Here is a 27355-nt window from a genome sequence, read left to right as displayed (position 1 = left end):
TGGTAAAACATTAAATACTAAAATCTGTCTTCATACAAATGAGAAAATGCAAAGAAGCTGAGATGTTATGTATTACTGCTTCCTTGTTTCATAAAAGTTTGTAAAATACAGCTTAACCCCTGACTGTCAATTTCCTGACTTACGCTGTGTGCAAACAGACCATAATAGCAGTTATGTTTGTCAGGGAAAAAAAATTTATCATCTAGAAATAAGTTAGAACCACATAACAGGTTTATATTATACGTACCTGATCTTTTGGACAGAAAGATTGTCAAAAATATCTTAAGACTTGTCCTGTCCATATAGAAGCCTATGACAATAATGGTAGAGAAATACAAAAGAATGAAATATAATGTAATTGTAATGAAATGTTAAAAAAAGTCAAAACCAGAATTTCTATGTCCCCAGTTTCACATATGACAGCAGTTAAAGAAAACATTTTAAATTAAAATTTAATGTAATTTCTATTAAAATTAATTAACCTATGAAGCCCATTGCTAAAATATATTAAGTCAATGGAAGAGTATTAAAAAACATTTTTTTTTTATATTTATCTGGGTAATGATTCAGAATTTAAAAAATAGAGAGAGACAGATGTGACTCCCCAAGTCACATGCCAGCTACAGACTGATTAAGGAATCTGTCTCATATGGAGAGCACTCTGCTTGCCTATTTTGGAACTTTTGGTCTAGATCACTAGCAAGGAGATAAAAAAAATTGACCTCACAACAAGGAATCTAGTCACGAAACTTAAGATACCAGGGTTCGGTTCCACATGCAGAATTCCTGCAGGGCATTGTTACCTTCTCTGCATTCTGCTTCCCTCTTTCTAAAAGGAGTAACAGCACTTGTCTCTCTTGCAGGGAGTGCTAGAAGGTAAATAAAGACAGTGTCTGTAAGGACATGAGATAGACCACTGCCTTTATTTTATATGGCAATTTCTATATCCCAGTAAGAGATAAAAAACCACATGAATCTTCTCAAGTTTGGGAATACTTAATTCTTGTTCATCTTCACTATAATCCACGTGTTTTTAATATTTATTGCTTTTTATGATAGTTATAAACAATATGTGAGCAACTATGTCAGTTTGCCTGTTTTCAACCTAAGAAGCTGTATTCTTTAATACCAGACATTCTGGTAATGACCATTTTTATAATGTAAGTTGTGGTTTGGGAGACTGGGCGGGTTTTTGTTTGTTTTTATAGTTTTTTTTTCTTCTTTTCTTTCAACTGTTCTGTCAACTGGACCTTCATTATTTAATCCCTAAATGAGGCATACTGATGTATGTGCATCAGCATCTACCTAGCTACATATGGGGAAAAAAAAATCCACATAACCTAGAAACAGAAGTGCATATAGAAAACAAAGGCCAGATCAAACATAAAATGAACAGTTTTTTTGTAAGGCAAAGGATAAGATACTGAACTGAAAGTTGCTGTAGCTGAAAGTACTCCCTCCCCTGGCCAAAGCATTTAGCTTTCCCGTGCTTCAGTGTCACCATCTATAAAAAGGCTTATTTGTAATTCATCCTCCTTTAGACATTATTCTGAGATGTGTAACTTGGCAGCCTTGTAAAAACCTAAGTATTATTTTATTTTGGTTAAGATAAAATAATAGCTAGAGGACACAAATATTAACTGCAGTAATCCCTAGTGTTGAAATTCCTCATCTGTATATTCATATCATAGTGTTGTATTTTTACCTCAAAGCACTTTGATTAATTGAGCTTTTTACGACCACTCAGGGCATGATTTTATTATTCCCATTTTGCAGATGAAAAACCTAATGAAATAAGTGTCTACAGTTTAAATAAGGCCATAATGAAGAAGACAGCTAAGGTCAAAATAAAAGTTTCCGAAAGCAAGCTTTCTATCTTTATATTCTCTGCCTTCATACTGCTATAAAAATATAACCACATATAAAGTTAATAATTTTTATGAATTTATAGTTAAATACAATAGTTCTTGATACCAGACTTGTGCTGTTTGTCCTAAATACAGAGAGATGTATTTTATTACTTGACTATCAAGATCAAAACAAAACTTTGAGAACACAAGAAAAGTGTTTTGCTTTGCTATAATTTTTACAGTCTAATTCTACTGTTTCTAGCTCAGGTCATCATTGTGACATTTTAAGGAAAATCTTAAGCCAAATCTCCTGTTTGCTGTTGCAACAACACTCTGGAAAGCACCTTCTCTACATGAGAGCAGTACAATCCAACCAAGCACCCACTCAGTATCAGCACCTTTCCACAGTGAGTGAATTTGCTAATCACCTCACTGAAGATTGCAAAATTACCCCATATGCAGTATTTCTCTTCCTTTTCTAAGATTTTACATTATGTACAAAAAGACTGTTTGCTACAGGAAGCAAATGCCAAGAGGGCGTTTTATGATGGGCTGTATTCCAGGATGTATTCTTTCTGCTTGCAGGTAGGTGTTTTTCTTTGTGTTGGAATCTTATCTCTGAGGACTGGACATTGTACATACGCAGTTCTAGCTATGCCAGAATCCAAAGAAGCCAAATGAATGTGAAGAAAGCCTTCGGAACCACAGTACATACTTGCTGCGAGTAGCACATAAAACCATGATCAGAGACAGTTCCAGCAAAAGCTGAAAACTAACGTTGATTTGTTAGCCCAACAGTCCAGCGCTCCCCCTCAAAGAGCATATGAAACAAAAAAGCTATTTAAAAAAACCCAAACCCCAAAACCTACCATCATTATACATTTAACTACTAGTTAAATCAGGAAAGTAATTAAAAAAAACCCAACAATTTAAACCACATTATTTCAGATACTAGTTTCTATCCACAATACAAAATAAACATTTCTCATGCACAAAATCTGATCCAGAACAAGTTACAAATGTTTTATTTTTCCTAACTACTGTTTTTTCTTCCATAAGCCAGAAAAACAAAATACTTTCTGAGAAAACAGAACTCCTATATTAAGTAAGAGATATTTCACAATACCTTAATGATCAATTTAGGCTGATGTTAAAGAAAAGCTTTTAAAATGCCTAGGTCTTTTGGGACTTTTAATGAAAATTACTTTGTACCTTCTTTGCCTCAGAATATAATTCCTGGCTTGCATCACTTGGATACTGAAAAAGGAATATCCTTCAGTTTTCAGGGGAAGATGAAGGTACTTGGATTTATACAAATGCATTACTGTCAATTTAATATTACTACTGTCAGAAAAGTAGTTCACAAATACTCTGTGCAGAAAACAACTAGGGGCAAACAACAATTCCTAAAGTTTTTGTGGAATCATTACTCAAGGACTGGTTTCTAGTTGCAATCAAAAATTTGGCATCATCATTTTAATCACAGACACTAACAAGGTTACCCTTTGGTTTGTAATCCATTATGCAGCACAAACCCATAGTGATCCCTGAGTGCTGAAGTTAGCTTGAAAGCACTTACACGGTGTATTGAAATGCAACTGAACATTCAGAAACTACTAGGTAAGGGCCTCAAGCAATGAAATCTATCACATACATGAACAGTCCCTTTGAGTTGAGGGGGGGGAAGTGTCTGCTCAGGTGAACAAGATTACTTGCTGTCTGGAAGAAGGCTTGATGAGGTATGGTTTGTTTCCGTTAAATCTGCTTCCCTATGTGCTTTTACGCGGGCACCATCCTGCCTCCTGAACTACTGCTGCCAAAGGCACGGGCGCCCTGGAGTTAATAACCCCGCTGGATGACGTTCAGATCCACCCGGCGTGCCGAAAGCCAGCAGCGCATCCTCCAGGGAGTGCGATTCCGCTCCCTGCCCCGCGGCACAGCCCACGGCCCGGGAGGCACCGCCTGCGCGGGGAGAGCAGCGGCGACACGGACCGTTCCCCTCCCAAAAACCACCGCCGCGCCGGCGGCCTTTCCCCGGCGAGCCCAGAGGCGCCGTCCCTCCCCGCCGGTGCAGCCGGGTTCGAAGAGGCCCCCTCACACCCTTCCCCGGAGGCTGCCGCCAAACCAGCTGCCTCAGGCGGCGGCGGCGGTGGGGTAACGTCCCTCCGTCCTCGGGCAACAGAAAAAACGGACGGCGGCCGCGCGCTTCCCGCCCAGCTGCCTCCGGCGCCCGGACGGGCGCGCGGCCCCGGCCCCCGCCCCCGCGGGGCGGAGCGGCGCGCGCGGCCCCGCCTCGCTTCCTTTGTGCTCGGGCAGCCAGCGGCCGCCGCAGTCGCCGTCGTTTCCATCCCGGGCAGCGTGCCCCTGCCCGCCCGCTTCTTCTCTTCCCCCCTCCCCCCATTCCCCCTCCCCTCGCCCCTGCTGCCGCTTCCCCCCCTATCTTGCCTTGCCTTACCCTGCCCTCCCCTGCCCGCCATGTCGCTAGGAGCCGGCCCCGAGGCGGGTTTCTCCAGCGAGGAGCTGCTGACCCTGCGCTTCCCCCTGCACCGCGCCTGCCGCGATGGGGACCTGCCCGCCTTGTGCGCCCTGCTTCAGAGCTCGCCCTGCTCCGACTTGGCGGCCGAGGATTCCTTCTACGGCTGGACGCCCATCCATTGGGCTGCGCACTTCGGCAAGGTGGGGCCCGGCCGGCGGAGCGGGGGCGGCGGCGGGAGCTGGGGGGGGGAAGTGGAAGGAGAAGGAGGGCGCCGGTCCCGCTCCCGCGCATCGCGGCGCCATCTTTGCCCCTTGCGCGGCGCTGTGGCGGGAGGCGGCCGCCGCGCCGCTGGGTTCCCCTCAGGGGATGGGGCGGGCGGGGAGAGGCCGCGGCGCTGGGCTTCGGGGCCTTGTCCTCGCCGCCAGCCAGGCCGGGGGTGGGACAGACCGCGGGGGCGGGTGGCACCTGCCGTTCCCGCATCATTTCATCCCACCCCCGGCGGCGAGGCAGCGACCCCTTTTATTTTTTTTTCGCTGCCTTCAGGGCAAGCTGGCTGGCTGAGGCGGCCCTACGTCTGTCAGTCGGGCTTTCAAACGGCGCCCGGGGCGGCGGGAGCCAGTGGGGGGGAGGAGGAGGGGCGGGCCCACGGCCCCCCCTACCGCTTCCCCAGACCCTCTCCGAACCTCCTGGCCAGGACTACAGGGACCTCCGAGACGGCGACCACTTCTACCCCACCCCTGCACACCCATCCTCCTTTCGTGCTTTGTCTCCAGTCGTCACGGACCTTATCGTCCTCGGGCTCCACACCTGGAGATTTGTTTTGTTGTGGGGCCTGTGTTATGACGACCGGCTCATTAGGAGTTTGGGAAGAAGATGCTTGTGCGTGTAAAGTCCTCCTTTTGTTGCTATCGGTATGGAAAAATACGTTGTGGTTTATATGCGCGCAGATGCGGGTATGGAATTAACTGCGTTGGCATTGTTACAGTGGGGAAAAGATCAAAACGTGAGAAGTAGGTACACTATAGATGTTTCTGGATTCCGCGGATGGAACTTCGTATTTAGGTAAAAAGTAGGATTTACTTAGCCTATGTCCCTGAAATCTCTGCTTTCGATTCCTTTCAGAGACCTTTCTAAGCTGACAGGCAGTGTTTGAAGCCATGCTATATGAGAATTCTAGTAGCATTTTCAAAATAAATGTGTTTATGATCACCTTTGTTGGATTGGCAAACTCAAAAATGGGAATTAACAGCTATTTATGAAATAGATAATTTGAAAAAATAACCCAAATATTTCTAAAGGGTCTTTCTTCTCTGACTTAGCTCTAACTTCAAGTCTTAAGATGGGTGTTATCTTAATTTCTTGGGTTTATGTAGGCCTTTCCTGTTTCTAATGCAGTGATTGTGCGGGCCTTAGAGGGCTGGGGTTGGGGTCTTTTTTCCCCTCATTGATTTGTCTGGCTCTGGATTTTGAGGAGCTTTTGTTCTTGTTCTGCCTCCCATTTCCAATATATTTCTATTTGTTTGTTGATTGTGTGCCACGGAAGGAAAGTGAATGTACTTAGCAGTTGTCATGGTTTATGAAGAGATGGTTTCTCTATGTTAAGTCATCTTACCTGCAGTGCTTGTTTGAGAACCATTTTAGGAACACAGAGAAGTAGCCCTTCAGTCTTGAAACAAAAAAAAACCAAACAAACACCCAAACCATCCAAAACAACAACAACCCCACAAAAACCCAAACCCCACAGAAAACAAAGCCTATGGTAGCCTTTTATCTGTTCAGAAAGAAGCTAATAATTGTCTACATTCTACACTCAGGGAAAAAAAAGTGGAGTGCCTTAAATTTTATTATGAGGTACACTCACAAAAAAAATAAAAAATGTGAAGATGCTAATTTGGCATTACAGTCTCCTGTTTCATTTTTCCATGTCATAAGAACTTCTCTTCAGTACACACTTACGGCAGTCTGTGTTGTTCTGTTTTTTCCTCTAAGCATCTTCAGCTTTCCACTAGCCATCTAGGTTATGTGAATTTTTGTGTACGTTCTAGTTTCTGTTGAAGAGTCTCTTGCAGAAACAGCTCACAAAGGCAACAAGTCAGTCTGCAAGATACTGTGTTTATATTTGCCATGTTCATTCTTGAGTATCAGCAAAATTTGATACCTGTTTTTGTTGTTCTTGTTGCGTATAAGGGAGAAAAATCTGGCAAGTGAAATGAGACTTGAAAGGATGACCTAGGCTATAAATGAGTTTTATTCAACTTTGAATGTATGTACTTTCCTAAAAACCTTGTGACAAGGTCTAGGCAGTTTCAATTTATGTAAGTTATCTGCAGGTTTTATAGTCTTGTTAGGTAGTGTTCCTTTCTCTGAACCAGAGACTATATAACACACTTGAAAAAGTTACAGTAATGTAATTGGATCCCAAACTCAACTGACTTTGTGTTTGTGTAGCATAGTTATACTTTTACCTTTTACCAGTTAGTAGATGGTTGCCAGCAGTGAAACAATAGCTGCTCTTAGGGGACATTCATATGCATGTCTTCTGTTATTATTTACACTTTTTTTCCAAGTTCAGATTCATCAAAGCTTCAAATAGAGAATTCTTAATTTCAAAGAATTAATGTTTTAAAACTCTGATACTTTGAGAAATGGTTCATTAGTAGTTACTGAACAAAACTCTTTTCCTCTTCACTTTGTTTTTCTAGATTTTGTGGGATTTTCACTTGTTTGTCTTTCTTGAAAGAAATTACATGGCTGTCCTTCTGATATAGGGCCATTTAGCAGCATGTTCTAACTGCAGCTGTGTGGGAGGCTGAAATTACAAACAGGTATAGCTTCTTTCTGGAAGAAGTCCTTGTTGAACAACTTCTTGTAAGCAGTGAAATCTAGAAGAGTTCATAGATACAGATACATGTGTGCATGGACACAGAGCATCAGTCTAGGGTTGGTGACCTTTAGCAGTGTAGAGATGTTTCTTTCCCACTATCTGTTGCATAATTTGAACATAGAAGAAAGCCCTCATTGTATCAGTACAAAACCATTTTAGAATGAAGCTACGTAGGACTACATTCTTGCACGCAGTTGTAGATATGCTGCAGTAAGGAAGTAGAATCAACATTCAAATTCTATTAGAAATGAATAGTTGAAAGAGGAAAAATACCTTTTTGGGGGGAATACTGATCTAACACTAGCACCGATAAAACTGGAGTATCTTAAGACTAAAATTGAAAACACAGTATTTTTGAATAGCTTACTCTGAAACATACTTGGACAGCTTGCAAGTAATAAATAAAATGCCAACAAAGTAAGTTGAAAATGGTAGATATTGCAACCAGTGTTTCTGGTTGTAATACCTGGAGTTTTAATGACAGTGTGGCCTCCTTTTAGAGATAGTAGCAAATCCAAATATACTTGCTATGTTGAGTGTCTGTGGTGGAGTTTGCATTTTCAGGATGTTTCTTGACTGCAGAGAAGTGTTCATACCCCAAGATGTAAATTAATTCCCATTAGAGTTGCTGTATTCCAATTAGAGTTAATTATACAGTGCCCTAAATTACCCTGGCATTCAGTAGATTTCTGAGAAGATGGGTCAAAATGTAAAACTGTTAGCAATCTGAAAAGCTACCAGAGAGGTAGAAAATGAAGGGCTTGCATAAAAAACTGAAGTCGCTGTTAATTCACTTTGACTTCTACTAACCTTAATTTCATTTTTCTTTTTAACCACTTGCATGTGTATTTTTATTTTCTCTGACCACATGTATTTGCTTGTACTCTTCTACTTTTATTTTTGCCATTTGGCTGTTTACATTATAGGAAGCAGAATAGTAGTAGGTACATTCTGTTTCTTTTGGAACAAAAGTAGTACAGATAAAAATGACTGTTTCTTCCTTGGTATTTTGCCAGTGTTGTGTCCTATGTGGAGGCCTGTCTTTCTTCCTCATTAAATCAGTTTAACCTCTGCTTTAGGTATAACAATACAGTGGAAAATACCTTCTAAAAGGTTATTTGATGAAAGCAGACTTGTGTGTCCTGATCTCTAGCGTAAATAATCAAGTGAGTTATTGTTTTTCATTACATTGACTTTTCCTATCCATGGAAGTAATTTACCTCATTATTCCAGAATGTTGGAAGAAACAGGTTTTTCTGACCCATGCTTGAACTTTTAATGGAATGAATTATAACCTACATTGTTAAAATCCTGTAAGAGATTGGGGGGGGGGGGGCACACAAGAAAAAAACATTTAAACATGAAGTTGTATAGGTAATCACGACATGTAGTCATCTTATAAAGCAGATTTAAACAGTGCAAGATGATGCTGGTGATCCAGTTCCAATGCTTTTCCGCTTTCAATTGACAGGGTGTAATGCCTGTCCAATTATGGAAGTTGAATTATGGAAGTTCTTTCATCCCAGTTTCTGTGCAGGAAATACTATTCTTTACTGAAGTTGTAATGCTTGTCTGAAAGTGTTTTCAGATTAATTCCATTAGAAGTCTATTGTTTTAAAAACTGGCTGAACTTTATTTTTGTTTGCAGTTATAGTAGAGGAACTTCTTGGTGTAGCTGGAGTTTTTTTCCATCTTATTGCTTATTAATAATTACAGTGTTAAAATTATTAATAATTTCTAAGGGTTAACAGCAATATTAGGGTGCTAGCATGTGAACACCAAGGAAGGTCTATGAGTAGCAAATACAAAATGTATTTGAGTAATCCAGCATTAGAAATACAGATTTTCCTACACCATTTTTTTGATGTAAATTTTTTTTTAGTTAAAAATACTTGTTTGCTTTTGAAGACGTACTTTTTCTTTGGTAATTTTGTGTTTTATGGAGCTAGATTCATTAATACAGCAATATTTCAGTTGCCCTCATCCATACACGTTTACTTCACGTAATTAGTGAGTTAGTGGTACAGCTGTATCCATTGTCAAGTCCATTACAGTCCAAAAAAGTACTTTTGCATATCCTGAAGCTTGGAATTCGTATATGTGTGTTTGAACTACACGGGGAAGGAAACAATTGAAGTTCACAATACATTTGCAAAGCTAATATAAAATATTTCACTATGGTGTTTGGTACTTACATCTCATGTATGTAACTCATCAAGATCAGGAATTTACAGGTAAAAAAAAAAAGAGAGAGACTTGACATACAGCAGTAGAGAAGAATGTTGGAATCGTGACATGTGTGTTTCTCTCTGTAATCAAGTTGCCAGCTGACTTTCTGATGCTTTTTAACTGCTCCTTTATGAACAGATTATTCCATAGCTGTGATATGGCTCACAAACATTTTCTTTAACTATGAGAGACTGACCAGTAGATTTTTGTTGTGTATGAACCAATATTATGAGTCAGTATGGTGGCTTTTTGTTTTGGGGGGGGGGGTGTATGTGTGGTGGTGTTTCTTTTCTAACCATAATAAATGGAAGCCTAGGCTAAACTGTTTGTTTTAGCATAGTGCATTCCTTTTCCTATCAACAAAAAGACAATGTTACTCTGTGACAGGAAAGGAGATTTTTTGTCTGTTTTTGAAAGTTGAGGTCATTGTGGCTGTGGTTTGCTTAGCTTCTACAAATGTGATGTTATGAACATTTAAAAATAGTAGCTGGATATCTGACACTTCTGGTTAGTAAGATGGGAAAATAGAAGTCAGAATATAGTGTGACAGAATACTGCAGGTTTTTTTTAAAACAAAGAGGGCTTTTATTTTGGTATTGCCACAAACAGCTCTTCAGCTGTCGTAACAGGAAAATGGCGAAAAGAATTTATTCTTTTTATAGATTTATCGTAATACTAACAGTATTGGCTTTCATTAGTAATCTGCTTCTTTCACTCTAGGTAAGCATTAAAGATATTTAAAATCTTGTGTTTTTCTGATTTACCTTTCTCTAAACTTTCCTGGGAATACATCTACATATCTCCTAACAACACTGTTGTTTTGGCAAGAGTTAACAAATAAAGTCTGTTTAGTATCATGTTTGCAGCTTTGCTGGATCGGAACTCTTTTTGTCACTAACAAAAGTGAACCAAATAGCTCTTGTAGGCAGCTTTGAGATATTTATGCCCTCTCTTCCCCCATCCTGAAAACAAATGTTGGAATTGAGTTTTGGGGGTGAGAATTAAGTACTTTTCAGGTATGGCCTATGGCCAAAGGAGGGGGGGAGTATAGGAAGGAGGGGCAAAATCCTAATGTTCGTATTCTCTCTTGTTTTGCAACCATGTAGTTTGACTAGTAAGTTTAACTTTTATAGTTTTTATGTATTTATTTAGCACATGTTAATTGTCATAGCACATCTGTGTAATGTTTTCGGTTTTATTTCCTCATGTCTTTAAAGCTGGAGTGCCTAATGCAGTTAGTAAGAGCTGGAGCTTCTGTAAATGCCAGTACAACACGTTTTGCTCAAACACCAGCCCACATTGCTGCTTTTGGAGGACATCCACAGTGCCTGAATTGGTTGATTCAAGTGGGGGCCAACATAAACAAACAGGTATGGATTCATGCGTATTTAATGTGTGCATATAGTTTTGGAAGGAGTGTCTTGGTCCCTTTTTTCTACATGTATGATCCTTTCATTCACATACAGATAAATTTTTAACATCAGCTGAAGTCAAATGACTTAATTATCGGCTATAGACCTTTTTCTTTATAGTGTAGATAGGACTAATAGATGTCCTTTAAGCCACTAAAGGTTTATAGAACATTTGTTTTAGGAATTGACATCTTGCTACTTACTGAACAAAATGGTATGCTGCTCTGGTGTTGGCAGCATTAGCAAGTACTCTGATATTCTAATACCTCTTTTGGGAGAAAGAAAAAAGGCTAGCGAGGAACATCTTACTTTAGTATGTTAAGAATTGAAAAATTCACCATTACCTACAGAACCATGAGTCCTATGTAGTACTTCATGATTTAGTCATACATCTAACTAGTAAGGTCTGCCACAGTTTAGTTTATGGTGCATCTGGTTTCATGCTGTTTTCCTTTTTAGATTATTTCCAAAACTTTTCTAGTAACTTCCTGCAAATAGATCAGAAACATGTACTGTAGTAATGAAGAATGAATGGGTGATTATTTTTTAAATTTTTTTAAATAATTTTCTGTTATTTTTACTGTGAGTATGGATAATGATTGATTTAGTAGCAGAGAGTGCATTAATATAGCAAAATTCCTGTAAAGGACTGTTATACTCTGACACAGTAACAGAATCGAGCGCTCAAAACTATCATGCCTTTGGAGAAAATGTTTGCAGTACTAAATGGATCTATTATTTATGCTGGGCATACATGATGTGTGCCTTTATAACAGTACTCAAAATTATTTATAATATTCTAAGAGAGTAATTAATACTCAGCATATGCATTTACTAAAAGCTGTAGTATAGCACAGCATCTGTAAAATGTCTGGTCTGTTAAATCGTGCATCATACTTTTCTTAAAATATTTAATGGCCAGACTGTTCTATATGCAGTAGAGTTAAGCTAAGTCTGCTGAAGAACTTAAACATTTGCGTTTCTAGAGTTTGGTTCTTTTTTTTTTAAGCTATGCAAAAATAAGAAATGGGGAAGTTTGTGTTGAGTTTTCAGAAAAGAAGGCTGGTGCACTGAGAACAGCTGTGAGACACCAGGAGAATTGTAGAAACAATGAAGGTGACTGGATGCAGAGGCTATAGATCGCATCTTCTCCTTGATACCTGACAAAAGTAACTTATGCAATAAGTTATTGCTGCATAGTGGTAGAATCTTCAGAAGAGAAAATACGAGAACTATAAATTCATCTGGAGAACAGGTAAGAATGTAAAGAAACGGTGATTAGAGAGGAAACATGGCATGCACAGAATAAAGATGTACAAATATCTGCTAAATGAGAAGAGAAGAATGAATGAAAATGAATGAATGAGAAGAATGAAAGTTTCCAACTATGAGGATAAAGAGAAGAACTAACCAGTGAGGTTGAAATGGAGTTGAAGAACAAGCTTGCTGTCCTGGAACGTGATGGGGGGCGGGGGAGCGGGGGGGAAGAAATCACATCTAGTGAGTGAGGTTATAAGAAAGAAGGAAGTAGCAGCTAGGAAAGAAGAAAGTAGCAGCTAGCCCCCCAAAAGAAGGGGAGAAGAGTGTAGAGAGATCTCTTCATGGGCTGAGGGCAATGTGCAGATGACTGTAAAGGAAAGCAGAAGGCAGTATGATACTGCAGGTATGAAGGCAGGTAAAAGTAGACAGCTTAGAGAAGTCACCGAGACTAGCCAGTGACTCAGGAGTCATTATTTTGATGGCATATCACCAGAGCAAATCCAAATAACAGATCTGTGATCCTCCACAGGAGGAAGAGTACTGTGGTTCTCAAGTTTTCAAATGAGATAGTGGTGATAGGATCTTACAGACCTCTGAGGGCAGATTTAGGTATTGACAGGCAAAGGACACTAGTATAGATAGTAGTTAGAGTTGACACTGTGGAAGCCTTGCGTGTTGTTAATGGTAGGCTCAAGTTATGCTTCAGTGTAATAGCTCTTTTTTGCTCCCACAAAATATTAGTTGAACATACAAAAAGAGGTATTTTAGATTTGGTTTAATGACAAAATAAGATGGCTCTGGTTAATTAAAATGATAGTAGAAACAAAGTTTCTGAAGTTCTTTGTTAGGATGCAAGTGGTCAGTCACACTGGTTTCACGTGCACAAGCACTGAAAGCTAGACAGTGTACTTTGGTGGCACCTATAGCAGCAAACATCCCACAGATATTTGGAATGTTTCATACATGGCTATGTAAAGCATAGTGCATGCTTTGCTCTCCCCAATTCCTTCTAGCTGTTTATCGAATTGCAGTCAAATTCTACTATTCTTGTTTGATTTGAACTGCTTAATAAATTATCTTGGTTCCTTATTTAACTTCCAAGCACTTTCAGGTGATCATCTAGGGCTTCCACCCACACTTTTGAGCTTTTGGAGCACTATTTCCTGATGTGTATTTTGTTTATTCCTTCCAGCTCGCTGACTGATGCTGTACTTCAAACAGACATAGTCACTGGCTAATGCTTGTGTGAGGACAAGTGTTCCATGGACACTGGATACAAAACACATGCTGAGAAAGATCTGGGAATACTTGATATTTAAACTAGTAAAACTTTCCTTCCAAACTGACTCCTGGTCACTGGCTACAGACTAACCCATCACCTCTGGAAAAAGAAAAGGATAGCTCCTGAAAAGGAATCCACTCGAGTCTCTCAGTCTTAACGTAAACCTCCGGTACTCAGTAGAATTTGCATGCACGCTTTCTCATATCTGCCCTGAGGTATTGTATTGTAGCCCATGCTGCCTGCCCTGAAGTTTAGCAAAACTTGAAAATGCTATCTTAGTGCTGGTGACAATTGCCCAGGACACTTCTCAGGCAGCAGCAATGAAGGACAGATGCTGAAAACTGCTTGTCCCAGCCGTACCTTGCTCCCCAAATAAGTTCTGTGAGTATATCCTGTGATGCCCAGCCCTCTTGCCTAACTGTATGTGCTGGCTAGAACCATCTATCTCTCTTTATGATCAGTGGGCAGTTTTTCACCCCCAGGATCACCATAAAAATCCACAGGAGAAAGTTAATGTGTCAAGCAATGAAAGTCCTGTTATTTATTTTTTTTGTTCAGTGGGCAGTGCCTGCTAATAGTTCTTAATAATGTTACTCAAGACCTGCACTTGTCTGTCTGCCTGCTCTAGTTCACTGTGACAGCGCGAAGTACTTTTTGATTAAAAAGCCTGTTACTTAATTGAAATATATTTTCCCTCTAGCCTCAGCCTATTAAACATTCTGTTGTATCTTGAGTGCATTGATTGGCCAAAAAAACCAGTTTTGTGTGGCCTGGCTTAAAGAGAAGGCGTAAGAAATACTGCATCCTTACAGGTCATGTTAACTTACTTTTCATACAGCCAGTTACCATCATGTGGCAGTGATGGCAAATAGATTTAGGAGGGTTAGACTACCCATGTTAGCAAGAACTGTAAATATGCTGGTATCCTTGGTGGGGAGGAAGAAAACACTCATTCCTTTGGTATGTACAGTTTTGTATTGTAAACAATAATTTGGACTAAATCCAGATAAAAAATATTCCATCAGTTCTCATCTGTACTCAAAATTCAGAAGGAGAAACTATCATGAATTCATTTTTAACAAAGAATGTGGAAAAATACTCAGTGTTCTCCAGCTTCTACTTCTTGGCTTCAGAAAGGGTAGGGTGCTGGGTCTAAGAAATCTGAACAGGTTTTGGAAATGTGATCAGCTCATAGAACTTGAAATTCAGCAATCGAGTTAAGGAATGGAGTTAGTTTATATTTCTTGCTGGGTAAAATAGTACTTGTGTGTCTTAGTCAGATATTTATACTAGAAATGCTTGTATAGTGTTATGGTTTAAGCTTGGTAGACACCAAAGCACCAAAAAACACCACGCTTGTCGTTCCCACCCCCAGTGGGTTGAGGGAGAGAACCAGAAGGGAAAAGTGAGAAAACTCGTGGGTTTAATAGGTAAAAAAGGAAACAAAGAAAAACAAAAGAAAATCGAGTGATGATAAAAAAAAAATCTTTAAAACCCCACACCACAATCAAAAAAAACCCGCAATTGCTCATCACTAGCTCACTGATGCCCAGCCAGACCCCAGGCAACAACAGCCCTGGCAAACGCCTCACCTCCAGTTCTTCTTGCTAAGTATATGACATCATATGGTATGGGACATCCCCCTGGTCAGTCTTAGTCAGCAGTCCCAGCTATGTCACCTCCCAGCTTCCTGTGCACCCCCAGCCCGCTCCTAGCCAAAACATTGATGTGTTACAAACACTGCTTTGGTCACAAATCCAGAATATAGCACCATAGCAGCTACTATGAAGAAAATAACTCTATCCGAGCCAAAACCAGTACGTGTAGTTGAAAGTTTTCAGTGTAAATGTGCATGGGGTTTTTTGTTTTAAAAAGAAATATTTACAGGTAAGTTAACTTTTTTAATAAAAGGGGTACCAGTGAGTGAAATTAACTGAATCATATCTAGAACTTGGAGAACAAAATGGGAAATTTGCCCCAAGTTCAACTGGAAGATCTGAAAGCAAACAGAAATTTGCACCTAAAAAAGACAGAAAGAGGGAAAATAGGATAAAAAATGGCATTAGATTGAACTGAAAAAATAACCACATCCAAAAGAGGCCTGGTAATAAGCAGAGAGTTTGAGAAAAATACTTAATCAATAGAGGAAATGTCTCTTCAGGTTGAGCAGCATAGTAAGAAAGTCTGATTAATGAAGCTGAGAGAGATTTACTGAGAAAATTTAATCTGAAAAAGCAAAAGACTCTTTAGCCATATAAATAAAAAGAGAATAAAGAAGGAAGCTAGATACTTACTTAGTAAAATTAAATAGAACTCAGTGGTTATCTAAGCATGACCCCAAGCTAGAGAAGACTGCCCTTGTCTTTGCAAAAGGATAGTCGTGCTCCTCCAAGGGAAAGGAGGATGTTTGATAGCAGCAGTGAATTGCAAAAAAATAAATATGTCTGTGGTGCCTAATGACTCGCTTTGTCATCTCTTCAGAAGCACTGTACACAAAAAAAAATACTTAGTCTCCACATAAACTTCTGTTATCTTCAATACTAAATTAATGAAACTTAGTTGATCTTTCTACTCATTTATTTACAATGTGACTTCTCTATTGTGAGACAAATTTCGGCTGCTGGTGCAGTGTTACATCAAAAGGGTAAATAAGGCCCTGAAAAGTTCTGTAGATATGAAAGGCCATTACAAGTTATTGATGTTTCCCTTCCTGGAGTGTTGTTATAGAAGGGGTTATGTCGAACTGAAGCACGTATGGGAACTGCGGACAATTAGAAGGGTTATGAGGTGTTATCAAGGATAATTAGGAATTTGTAGAGCCCCTCAAAATAAAGTAACTGAGTTTGCTCCATGTAGTCAAAAAAGAGATAAGGAAGAGATGTCTTATGCATGAAAATGTACTACCAATCTAGACCTTGAATTGCTCTCGGAAGCGTCTTGGAAAAACCTCTGTTACATTGCTTTTTCTGTTTGGTGCCATCCATTCCAATTGTTGAATCAAAACAGGATTGCTCTGAGGCTTATAGAGTACTTTATTTTTCTCTGTATGCATCATTTTGAATGTGTTGAAAAATAGGTAAACTTTAAAGCGATTTTACAGTGGGAGATAACTTTTTTTTTTCCTTTCAGTCTAGCTCATGACCTGGAGAGTTCCTTGTAGAGCTAGGAGACTTTTTCAGAAACTATTTCAGTGCAAATAATTTGGTCCCATAGGAGAAGTTCAAAAGAAGATAACACTACTGATGACTGAAATTTAGGTGCCATAATTAAAACAAATGCTATAAAAAATCTAAATCCATATATTCTGTCACTCTCTGAGCATTTGCCAAATACCTTAGCTTTAGAGAAAGACACACGCTTTTCTGGGCAAGTGATTGCAAGAAGCCCTTCTCAAGACATATATTCTCTTCTGAGATACTAATCTTTTTCTGTTTGTTGGTGACAGGATTGCTAGCTGCTATAAGCTTGGTTTCTTCTTGTAACGCAGTGGTGAGGACTGCTTTTGCAAGGTCTCTTCTAATTCTTCTAGTGTTTCCCCACAGAAATGCTTCATAATTCAGTTATCCACATCTCATTGTGGACACCATGCTAGGTTTATGGAGCTAGTAAACATTTTTGTCATCTTTGTCATATGCATGGCTAGTTGACCTAACTTTCTCTAAACTGAACTTTACACTGACTGACTATCTTTTTAGTTAGGGCTGGGATGAGTAAATACTAATGCTGAACAAGAGAGGCAAATTGCTTCCTTTCTACACTTCTACCTCTTTAATAAAAGGCAGGGGGAAAGGAAACAATAAATGTTGAACGATGAATCGAAGACAGCTTCCATGGTGGGAAACTGTATTACACTAGTAAGAAAATCTTCCTGGATAAATTGGTGCCAAATGAATTTCCAGGTATGATAGTTAATAAAATTGTGTTCTCTGTTAAATGTTTCTGTCTTCCTGTAACTTCAAGAAAAGTTATGAATAGGAGAAATTACATAAATTTCATTGGAAAGCAGTCTTCTGTTCATCAGCTATGGACAGCCATTTTCAAAAAAAGCTGTGTAGCTGTTTTCTAATCACTAGGGACTCCAGGGAGTTATCTTCTCTTATCTGTATCCAAACTTTGTGGCAGCCTCAGCAATTTTCCATAGTTTATAAGAACGTAAACTTTGTCTGATACCATTATTGTTCCCTGCTGCGGGTGCTTTGTGGTTCACTGCTTAGCTGAATATATGTCTTAAGTACTGGTAAACTGGCTTACCCTCATTGAATTTTCAACTTGTTGTAAAATATTTTACCATGAAATAAAATTGGCAAGTAGAAAATTGAGAGTATATAACACGTAATCCAGAATTCATCTTCAGTTTATATTTACATGCTCTAAAAGATGTGATTTAATTTCTCAGAAGCTTGGCAGACAATTTAAGACACTTGTTACCATCTATCTATCAAGATGGTAGTATGGTCATATTTTGAGTATATTCACATTTCAAATAGAGCTAAAGCATAATTAGTACTGTAGAATTAGGTGTGAACATTGTGTATGAAGACTGGCGAGTCAGTAAAGGTGCTGTGTTACTTTAATAGCTAGTGTTGATATTTTAATAAAAGGAATGGGGAAGCAAAAATGAGGCACATACAGTTAGAACGTGTAATATCAGTGGAGCAGACAAGTAAAGTCTGTCAAAAATTTGGAGGGAAATTAAAAAAACAAAACAAAACCTTGCTATGCATTAAAAGTGTTGAGGACTGTGATAATTTAATCACATAAACCAGTAACTGAATATTTACTTGTTACTTCAAGGCTGTATTTCACTACAGATTCTTCTCTGTGGTTCTTAATACTGGTGGTTAATTGCAAGTACTGAATTTCATTTGCAGCCTGTAGATCACAATGCATGGAATTTACCTGCTGCTTGCTGGTTGCATTTGTAAAATTGCTGTAGATTGTCCCTGTTATCTGTGAAGATAGTTTGTAGAGAGGAATCGCCTGAAAAGCATACACTACTCCCAGTATGTTTGCACATAATACAAAAAGATTAAATGATTGGATGTACTGGTTAACAATAAAGGAATATAAATAGATAAAGATGGTCAGAAAAGCAAAGTGTATAGGATGTGAGTCAATGTGTATGTCTCGAGAGATCTGGCCTGTCCTGTGAACTCTGGGCACACTTACATTACAGTAGAGTTACGTATACATACTCCTCACCTGGTGAGTATTTATGATGCAAAACAGTACTGTGTAAGTGTGTCACCAAGATCTGAAAGCACTATAGTCCCACAAGCTTGGCCATGCTGCTTCTGAATTCAAGATGGCTTGCACAGCCCAACATATCGGGAAACAAAAGTGCTAGGAAATAAAGGTGTTAAGAGTAAATTGTTGTGGTAGTATATGTTGAGGGGTTTTTTTAACAAGTGTTACTGAATATAACTGCTGATTGCCTAGTTATTGGATAAGGCTTATCTCGTGAGTTAGATGCCCTTAGCATTGTTTCTTGCTAAATAGCTAATGTACATGACAGCCTACTGCAAACTTTAAAATAATGAATCATAAAGTATCTGATGTGTTTGCTAGCTAATAAATGCTGCTTTTGTATATCTGCTTTCTTAATTAAAATGAGTAATGTAAAAATAAGATTCTAATTTTTAGAAAGATTATGCTTGACAAAATGTAGTTTGTCTTTACAGGATTATGTTGGCGAAACTCCTATTCATAAAGCAGCACGGTCTGGTAGTATGGATTCCATAAGTGCCCTTGTGGCTCATGGTGCGCAAATAGAGTAAGTGAGGTATTTTTTTTTGTTGTTGATTGTTGTGTGTTTAGTTAACTAACTTAGACCAGTAAACACAGATACTAATGTCAGAAAGAAAAGTCAAAACAGCAGACACCCGATTAAAAAATAGCTAGACATGTTCAACCGTAATGAAGCCCAAGATGTTTTCCATGTCTAGTAATAAAGTTTATTTTACTTAGGAGATAACCAGTGTGCTACATTAGTATTGCATTTATATCTGATATATTAAAATATTTATCACGCTTCTGTCAGATAACCCCAAATTGTGCACTTTGACTAGTGTATAGTTGTTTTTTACAACAAATTTACACCTTGCACTGGTGAATAAATATAGAAAACAATGCAAAAGCAACGTTATGTACAAAGTAGCATCTCACACACTCCTCGCAGTTAGTTTAATACTGTTTGTTAGTATATTGTGTATTTGCCCTGTTAACTTTTTTCTTTGAAGGTTTATGTACTGAAAAAACATTCAGAAAATCTCACAAACTTTTGCAACTTACAGCATGGACAAAATGGATGCAGTTTTCACCTAGAAATGTTGAGTATAAGCTCTATGGCTTATAATAATGTAAATACTTTAGCAATTTGTTTTAATTAGAACTAGCCTTATTATTTTAAATGGTAACTAGTTACTGTATTTTAACCTGCAATATGAAACTTCTAAGTTGTAAGTGAAATAAGAATCATGTAGTTAACTTCTTGTTTTACCCTTTGGTTTCCATCTCACTGTTTTTCTAATGCTGCCCTGATAAATCTACCATAAAACATAACTCATTCAATGGTATCACAGAGTATTCAGGAAATACAGTAGTTTTTAAGTTAATAGCAGTTAACAAAATGCTTTATATGAAGAGATTGCTTCATAGAAAAGTGAAAAATGTCACTGAAATAACTTACTTAGAATGCAGCTGTCAGTCAGTTATTGACAAGTTCATGAAATCAGTCTTAAATTTATAAATTCCCATTTACTTTCACATGAAATAAACTTGGATTTAAATTTACTGTGGAATTGAGCAAACCTTAATTATCGTCATCAATTAGTATGTAATCCTGTGATTTTTTGCAAAGTATCCAAATAAAAGAGAAGTTGTGGAACTGCATAAACAATGTGAAATGAGTGAGTTAAGAGGCTGATGTAAAGAAGAGAGCGTGTTAGTCCATAGGGCTTTCAAAATAAGTAGCTGAGTAACTGTGGTTGGAGACACGGCCGCAACTGTAACTTACAGAACAAAAATTTTGCTTTTAAAACATTGTATTTGCAAGCCATAGGCAAAACACTTCTGTAAAGCTTGCAGAGTGATATCTGCTTTTGACCAAAGCTATTTGCAGCAGAAGTAGCGTAGGTTTATAGCAGTTTTAGTGAACAGGAAATAATTGAATTCTCAGTTTTCTAACTTTGAATTCTGTTTGTTACAAGTTCTGTAGGTAACTAAATATCAGATCCTGTCCACTAAATGGTTTAATCAGGGATGCAAATGCAATAGGCTAGTGGAGCAACCCATGTTTAGTCATTTAGAGGATCAGGACTTGGCCCTGTCACCTGAGAGAGCTAGCTATCGACCGATTGGAGTGAGGATATTTTTCATAGAATCCGGTTTCTAGGCTTAGTATGTTAAATTAGGCCAAATCCATGTATATGCTTTTGACATTGATTAATTTGGGGTTATCTGGGTTTGAAAACTGGCCCCATATTTCTAACAGTATGTTGATTTCCTGATTTTTGTAACATCTTGAAAATGTAGATGCCCTGAAAGTCTTGACTCCTTTATTTTATGGCTTCAGTTAGAAGAAAAGGAGCAAGAATTTATCAATATATTTGAATTCTAATTTGTGTATATTAACTGAAAGGATAATTGACTATATAGGACCAAGGCAAGAATTTTCTTAAATACAGAACTAAGCACTAACTAAAGTGCTGATATTTACTGATAGTGAATATGGCCTTTTTTATGGGGATTAGATCTTCTAATCCAATTTTTTCTTTATTTCTTCATACAATTATGGTATCAAAATATAGTTGATTTTGAGAAGATGCAGAGAATATCCCTTGTAAAACTGCAATTAGCCAAATACACTGCTTATACATGATATCTATAGTATAAATCAAGTATTGCACCATCCCTAGTTTTTTATGGAAAGTAGAACAGGGAAGTTAAGATTTCATTATTACACGAACACTAGTAATCAGTAGTGTAATACTGTAAGATACATGTTTTTTATTAATGAGTGATTATTGAAATACTGCTGTTAAAATGAAGTAACTTGGACTAGTGTAATCTTTGATACCAGTGTTTACTGTATTTCTACTGTATTCACTCCTTTGGTTATACTAGAAGCCAAAGAATATTCACAATAGTCCAGTAAGGATGAAAGTAAGAATTTTAGTTTTAATAAAATTGCCTCACTTGAATTGTTCTAGTTTACTTCAGGCTTGTTAGTGTATTGCTTTCACAGAGAAATAACAGTATGTTGCAGTCTCTAAATTTCATGAAGTTGTTGCATTGTTTTCCTAATTGATGAGAGAGAATTTGGGTCTCTATTCCTGTGTAAATTTTTAATAATATTTTAAAAATAATAATTGTACCCTAGTGAAAATATTTTGATTTTTTTTGTGGTATTTACCTTCTCATTTTAGCTGAAGCATATTCTGTGCACAGTATGTCCTACAGCCATAAAAATGGTTGCTCCACTAACTATGGTATTCATGGACCCTTGAAGAGGGGGAAGCAGGTGGTCACAATGTCCTCATATGAGTGAAAAGGTTTGCTGTGTAACTGACTTTTTAATGTGGATAGTACCTTTTAAAGTATCCATAATAACTGCTGGATTTTCACTAAAAAGCATAATTATGCGATTTATGTATGGTTAATTGTGTATTATTTATAATGGTGACAAACAAGTGTCCACAGCTCTTTATGGAGGAAAGCCTTCTTGGTGCCATGTTTTGTTTTGCTCTTTTACACTAATTTTTAAATGCTGGGTGTTTAATATAGTTACATAGGTTGCATCACCGCATATATATAAATATAAAATGCAACTGTAGACACAGGACATTGCTAAATCAAAAATACAATAAGCAGATGCAGCTGTTAATTATACTGATTTGAACTTTCTTCTTCCGTTTCATATGCCATTTTCATGCAATTCACTTGTGCAGTGTCCACTTACTTCTGAATAAAAATTCTGTGACTGTCATTGAACAGTTGTCTATTCCTTAGTGACTTGATTCAGAGCTAGAAGTTTCAAACACTGTATTATCCTGGGGTAGAGAGAGGTGTAACTTGTGGGTCAGGGTGTGGCTTGGTATGCAGCCATCCAGTACTTGGTTGTACTTTTGATGGTCAAGATGCTTGAATAGTAGCAGAGGAACGTTTTTGGTTTTTTTATTTGCCTGATGGAAATTGCAAGGTTTTAGGGAAAATTGGTTTGTATACCATGATAGGATGCTAAAAGACCCCAAAGAGATACTTTCCTTTCTGGTTTCTTATACTTTGGTCTCCACGTTTGGGGAGAATAACTGACATGCTGGGATAAATGTACCAGTGTTATCTGTTTCTACCAGATGACAGATTCGTATCGTGATGTTGATCTAGTTTAGGCAGACACTTCAGCCACTTTCGCATTAAAGCTGTCTTGCATTCATTTTAATGTGTAAATTCACTCCTTCTATAATGCCAGAAATGTCCCATCTCTGATATTTAGTTTTTCAGAAAAAACTTTATTCTCGTTCTTTGACAGTGGCTTAATTTTAATTCTTCTTTGCAAATTCACGTGTCATGAACTGCACTGTCTTGTTTGAAAAAAACATCATTAATTTCTTTTTTCTTCTTCACAACTGCTCTCCATCTTCCATAACAGAAATCTGTCCAATGTGAATTTTTTCAGTGCCGCTGGATTAGCCCTTTGTGAATTCTTGTAATACATTTCTGTTTGAAGTCTGTCTCACCTTTTAATTATCACTCCTGTGATATCTCAGCTTTTGTTCGTCTCATTTATACTTTTGAGACATCTTGACTTCCTGAAATTCAATCACCTTTAGTGGAGAGACAGAACAAGAGTGATGTGTAGATTTCATGATGCTAACACAGAAATCAGCCATTCCTCTGTGTGTTAAACCTTCAGTTCATTTTCAGTCTGGAGGGGAAATTTACATGGCCTGTTCTCTTGAAAGGGTATCAGGGTTCAGAGATCTACTCCATTAGTCTCTGGATTTCTTTCTGATTTCTTAAAATCTTAGCACATGATTACAAGTTTTTAACATTAGCTTGTTTTTCTTACCTAGCTAACTACCAGGCTTTTAGTATTGAGCTGGAGTCCATTTCTGGTGTTAACATGCTTGTGAAAGGTCATTACTATTTAATCTTTTTACTATAGAAGCTGTAACGCTACATTGATTCAGTGTAGAAGAATCAACATCCTACTTTCTTATGGTCATTAACCTCATCTTGAGAATAATGCTTCGGGTTCTTACTAATTATTTGTTTAGGAATAGGATTTAGGTGCTTTTTCAAAAGAGTGGTTCTTATCTGTTAATTAGTATATTAGTGGTTTTATAATCTTTTATAATACTTTTCAAACTCAAAACACTTAATACATGATTCTTTTTGGAAACCTGATTGTCCAATCTCCAGATAGCAGTTAAACTGCTGGATTGACTACTGTTGTTGCATTATTAGACTGCAGTATCATTGAGGGAAAAAAAAATGTGCCTGTTCTTCTTTCATTGTATATAACAAGCATTTTAAGGGCTGCCACGGTAGTATTCTTCTAGTGACCATTCTGCAGTGTGGAGGCTACAGGTGTTGGAATTCATTCTTCCTTTCCTGCCTTATGTAAATTCTTATGGAAAGGCAAAGTCAAAATGTTTTGTACATTTCGGTGGTGAAACTCGTACACTCCAGCAAAATAATTTCAAGTAAAGCTTGCTAATTTCTAACATGTTTGGTTTCACGCTTGATTACGGTCCTTGTAGAAGAACTTAACGTGGTTTGTGGGAGGTTGTGACCATGAAGTAAGGCAGTAATTTGGATTTAGTCTCAAGGAAAGATTTGAAAATACTGAAGCAGAACATATACACATGGATAACTGACAAATCAAAAAGTGGAAGAGAGGCGCTCAGGCTTACAGTAAACTAGGATGGAAAAGGGTAGTTTTCAGTTACAGCTGGTCTGAATAATTACAGGAAGCTGAGGCAAACTCCTACCACTGAGTTCTTGTTCAGTTTGAGAGTGGATTATTCTTAGTGAGTATGATCATAGTTCAACTAGTACCCTTGAACCTGGACAAAACACAGTAGGCCGTTGTGGCATGGCTCAGAACACATTCAGGTTGGTTAGAAAAGGTTTCTAATGTGTGTCATGTGCTACCAGTTACAAGCTGTACCTCATTGCATAGAGGCTTAACAAACCCTGGAAGAGCTTTGGCAGCTGTAACTCAGGGAAAATGTTACTCTTCTGTTTCCTTCTTTCTATTTCGCTTGATGTTGCCCATACATAGTAGATAAATTTTCCTTTAAATGCAGGAAAATTTAAGTCAAAAAAAACCTTTTGTGAAGCTCATTTGAAGTGGTTTTATGCACTTCAGCAGTTTCTTAATGTGAAAGATCTTCTGTCTGCTTGAGTAAGAGCATCAAGTTACTTTTGTCACAAAAAAGAAAATGTGTGGTTTCGTAGTCTCCCTCTCCATGCCTATCTAATACCTTTAATTATTTTGTTCTTGATTCCGCCCACACACACACTTTCATCACAAAAATACTTTGAAATTCATTTATGTTTTGTCTTTAGTTTTATTCCCAAGCTCTTACTGTCCATGGTTTTTGTAGTAAATCTCTTGCACTCTCTTCCATGCTTTGCACATTTGAGAGAAGCTTCCTTTCTCAATTTTTCTAATCCTAGGCTATGATTGATTTTCAGTTGATATGTTGAGAGTAATATGATTTTATTGGCTACTAGAGGCATCTTGGCAGAATCTGCGTTGCAAGGCTGTTCATCTTTTAAACTCGGGGTTTGCACTGAACCTTTCCTTAGTAGTCTTCCCTAGTGCTTTCCTCATTGTAATCAACTTTATCTGCAGTTCTGGTCTGTTCCTAGAAGCATGATAGCAGCAGCAATGATAGTTCTCATTTTCATAAAGTTGGCTGGCTAAGTATCTCTCACATTGTCTTTGGACTTAAAGTGGCTGCAGTACTAAAAAGATTCTTATTTGGAATTCATTTTTGCTAGTGATTTTCATTTTAATGGGGAAGGTCTTATCTGTTATGCTGTATTGCAATCAGACTGTTGTTTTGAGAGTTATGATAGTCTTTCATACCTTCCTTTTATGAGTTTTATTTAAGAATCACTTCTTACATAATGGGATATGAATTTAAAAATACTGTTGATTGCTGTTACCAGGCAAAGTTAGATAGGCCTATATTGTTCAGGCAAAAAGTTTACTTGGGAGTGTGAATCATTCTTACAAGAGATATTGAAAATCAAAGTCCACTGTTTGAGGTCTTTCTAAAAGTATATAAATTGGAATGCAGGTACAGGAATAAATCACCGCCTGATGGTGATGCTTGTAGTAATTCTAATGTTGCCTACCATGGTTTATGAATTCTTTCTTCTGCCAGCATTTGCTCAGTCGTGAGTTGAAGTATCTAGGAGCTGATTATAGCTGCATGATTCATAGTGAACCTTGATTTTGATGCGAAAAAAAGTGTCTTCACAAAGAAGAGCTTCCTTATTTCCAATATATTCAACTTGTTGCGATTTTGGAGGATGTTCTGAGAAACTCTACCATTGTTTATAAAAGTCTAAAATAATTTCAGCTGCCACGTGTTTTGTTGTAAAATAAAAACTTGGCACCAACTTGTGCTTGTAGATGTCCAGTATGTAATTCTAGCATGAATTTTTGTAGCTGTCCCCAGCAGCGACACACATCTGTGAGTTAAGAATATTTTTCTCTTAATATCTGAAAAAAACCCATGTTTGAAACTACTTCACAACTTTTGTATTTGGACACCAAAGGGTTAAAACACTTAAAGTTTAGTATTTTTAAATCATTTTGCTTTAGAAATTTTAGACTAGTATACTGATGTTTATATAGGAAACGTTTCTTTCTCACTGTGGGCGTTTTAGTATTCTGATCTTTTTTTCTCTTTCTTTTGTTTTGTTTTAATCCTTGTATCTGCTAATTTTTGTATAGGAATAGTTACTAATTCTTTTGAGATACAGCCTACTACATTTAAAGTAATTGAAGCCATGAGTTGACCGGTAATTTTAATCCATTCTGTATAAATTTCAGTGAAGAACTGACAAACTGGTTTCAGGATGAACGTAATGATGCTTTAAAGGCATAAAAGGCTTAGTATCTTGTTGTTAAGGTGGTCACATGATAATGGCTTACATATTGAATAATGTGCTACAGCACTTTATGTATGTTAATGTAACTTTTAATCTTAATGTTGCCTGCAAATATGTGATCCCTTATGATATAAGTTTCCTGTTTATGCACCATTGCCCGTTTAAATCAAACAGAAGATTCTGAAACTGTAAAAACTACACATGTCAATGTTTTACAGCTACGTAATTCGAATTGACTTGATTTTTTCAAGTAATCCTAGAAAGGGGGAGCATTCCATATAGAAACTGCTGAAACTGCCACAGGTGCTTCTCCGAAAACCTTACAGTTGTGGCATTGAATGTTCAGTATCGCTTCCTTTCTGCACACAAGGCATACTGTTGAGGTATTTGTTGCGGTGATTGGTTTTAATGCTAATCTAGGAATTCAGATATAGAATCTATAGATTTGCATGCTTTGCTTACCCTAATTTACAATTATCTACATTTTTATTTGTAAACTAACAATAGATAAGTTGAGATCAGTATTTTTTAACAGATATTGATATACGAAAACTGTGGTTTATTTTCTTAGATTGTCGCATGGCATTAACAAAAACACAGTAAGCTGTAGGTGATGTAATCACTATTTAAAATTAAACATTTAGGGGATTTTTTTACATATATGAATGGTTTTTTTCAAAAATATTTACTGTTGACTTTTTGTAGCAAACATTCGTTTTGTTTTTCAAGGTATGTGACATTATAAGTGAAAGGTAGTGTATTTCAAATGTATTTCTATGTTAAAGACACATAGAAATGTACTTGCTTTTTTCCTCCAATACGTAAAAA

General features: G+C 37.7%; 1 protein-coding gene and 1 long non-coding RNA gene across 8 annotated transcripts in view; one reads left to right on the top strand and one right to left on the bottom strand.

The window, feature by feature from the left end:
- The window catches only part of LOC128904360 (uncharacterized), a 29017-nt gene extending 28154 nt beyond the window's left edge, over window positions 1–863 (bottom strand). The window contains exons 1-2 of the long non-coding RNA XR_008464482.1: window positions 804–863; window positions 248–310 (exon numbers count right to left, since the gene is read on the bottom strand). This is a non-coding gene — a long non-coding RNA (uncharacterized LOC128904360). The remainder of the gene's footprint in view (window positions 1–247; window positions 311–803) is intronic.
- A 3398-nt stretch (window positions 864–4261) lies between these two features.
- Window positions 4262–27355, top strand: part of ANKRD10 (ankyrin repeat domain 10) — a 37721-nt gene continuing 14627 nt past the window's right edge. For 2 of the 7 annotated variants that reach the window (XM_054197233.1, XM_054197223.1), the window contains exons 1-3: window positions 4262–4526; window positions 10657–10809; window positions 19075–19166. In XM_054197233.1, the coding sequence (XP_054053208.1) occupies window positions 4326–4526; window positions 10657–10809; window positions 19075–19166 (446 nt within the window). In that variant the 5' untranslated portion in view covers window positions 4262–4325. The other 5 variants (XM_054197249.1, XM_054197269.1, XM_054197258.1 and 2 more) reach the window with 5 other exon arrangements.

This window comes from Rissa tridactyla, chromosome 1 (genome assembly GCF_028500815.1).
Source record: "Rissa tridactyla isolate bRisTri1 chromosome 1, bRisTri1.patW.cur.20221130, whole genome shotgun sequence".
Lineage (NCBI taxonomy): Eukaryota > Metazoa > Chordata > Aves > Charadriiformes > Laridae > Rissa > Rissa tridactyla.
Note: the sequence above shows the minus strand (reverse complement) of the source record. Positions and strands in the feature narration are given on the sequence as shown.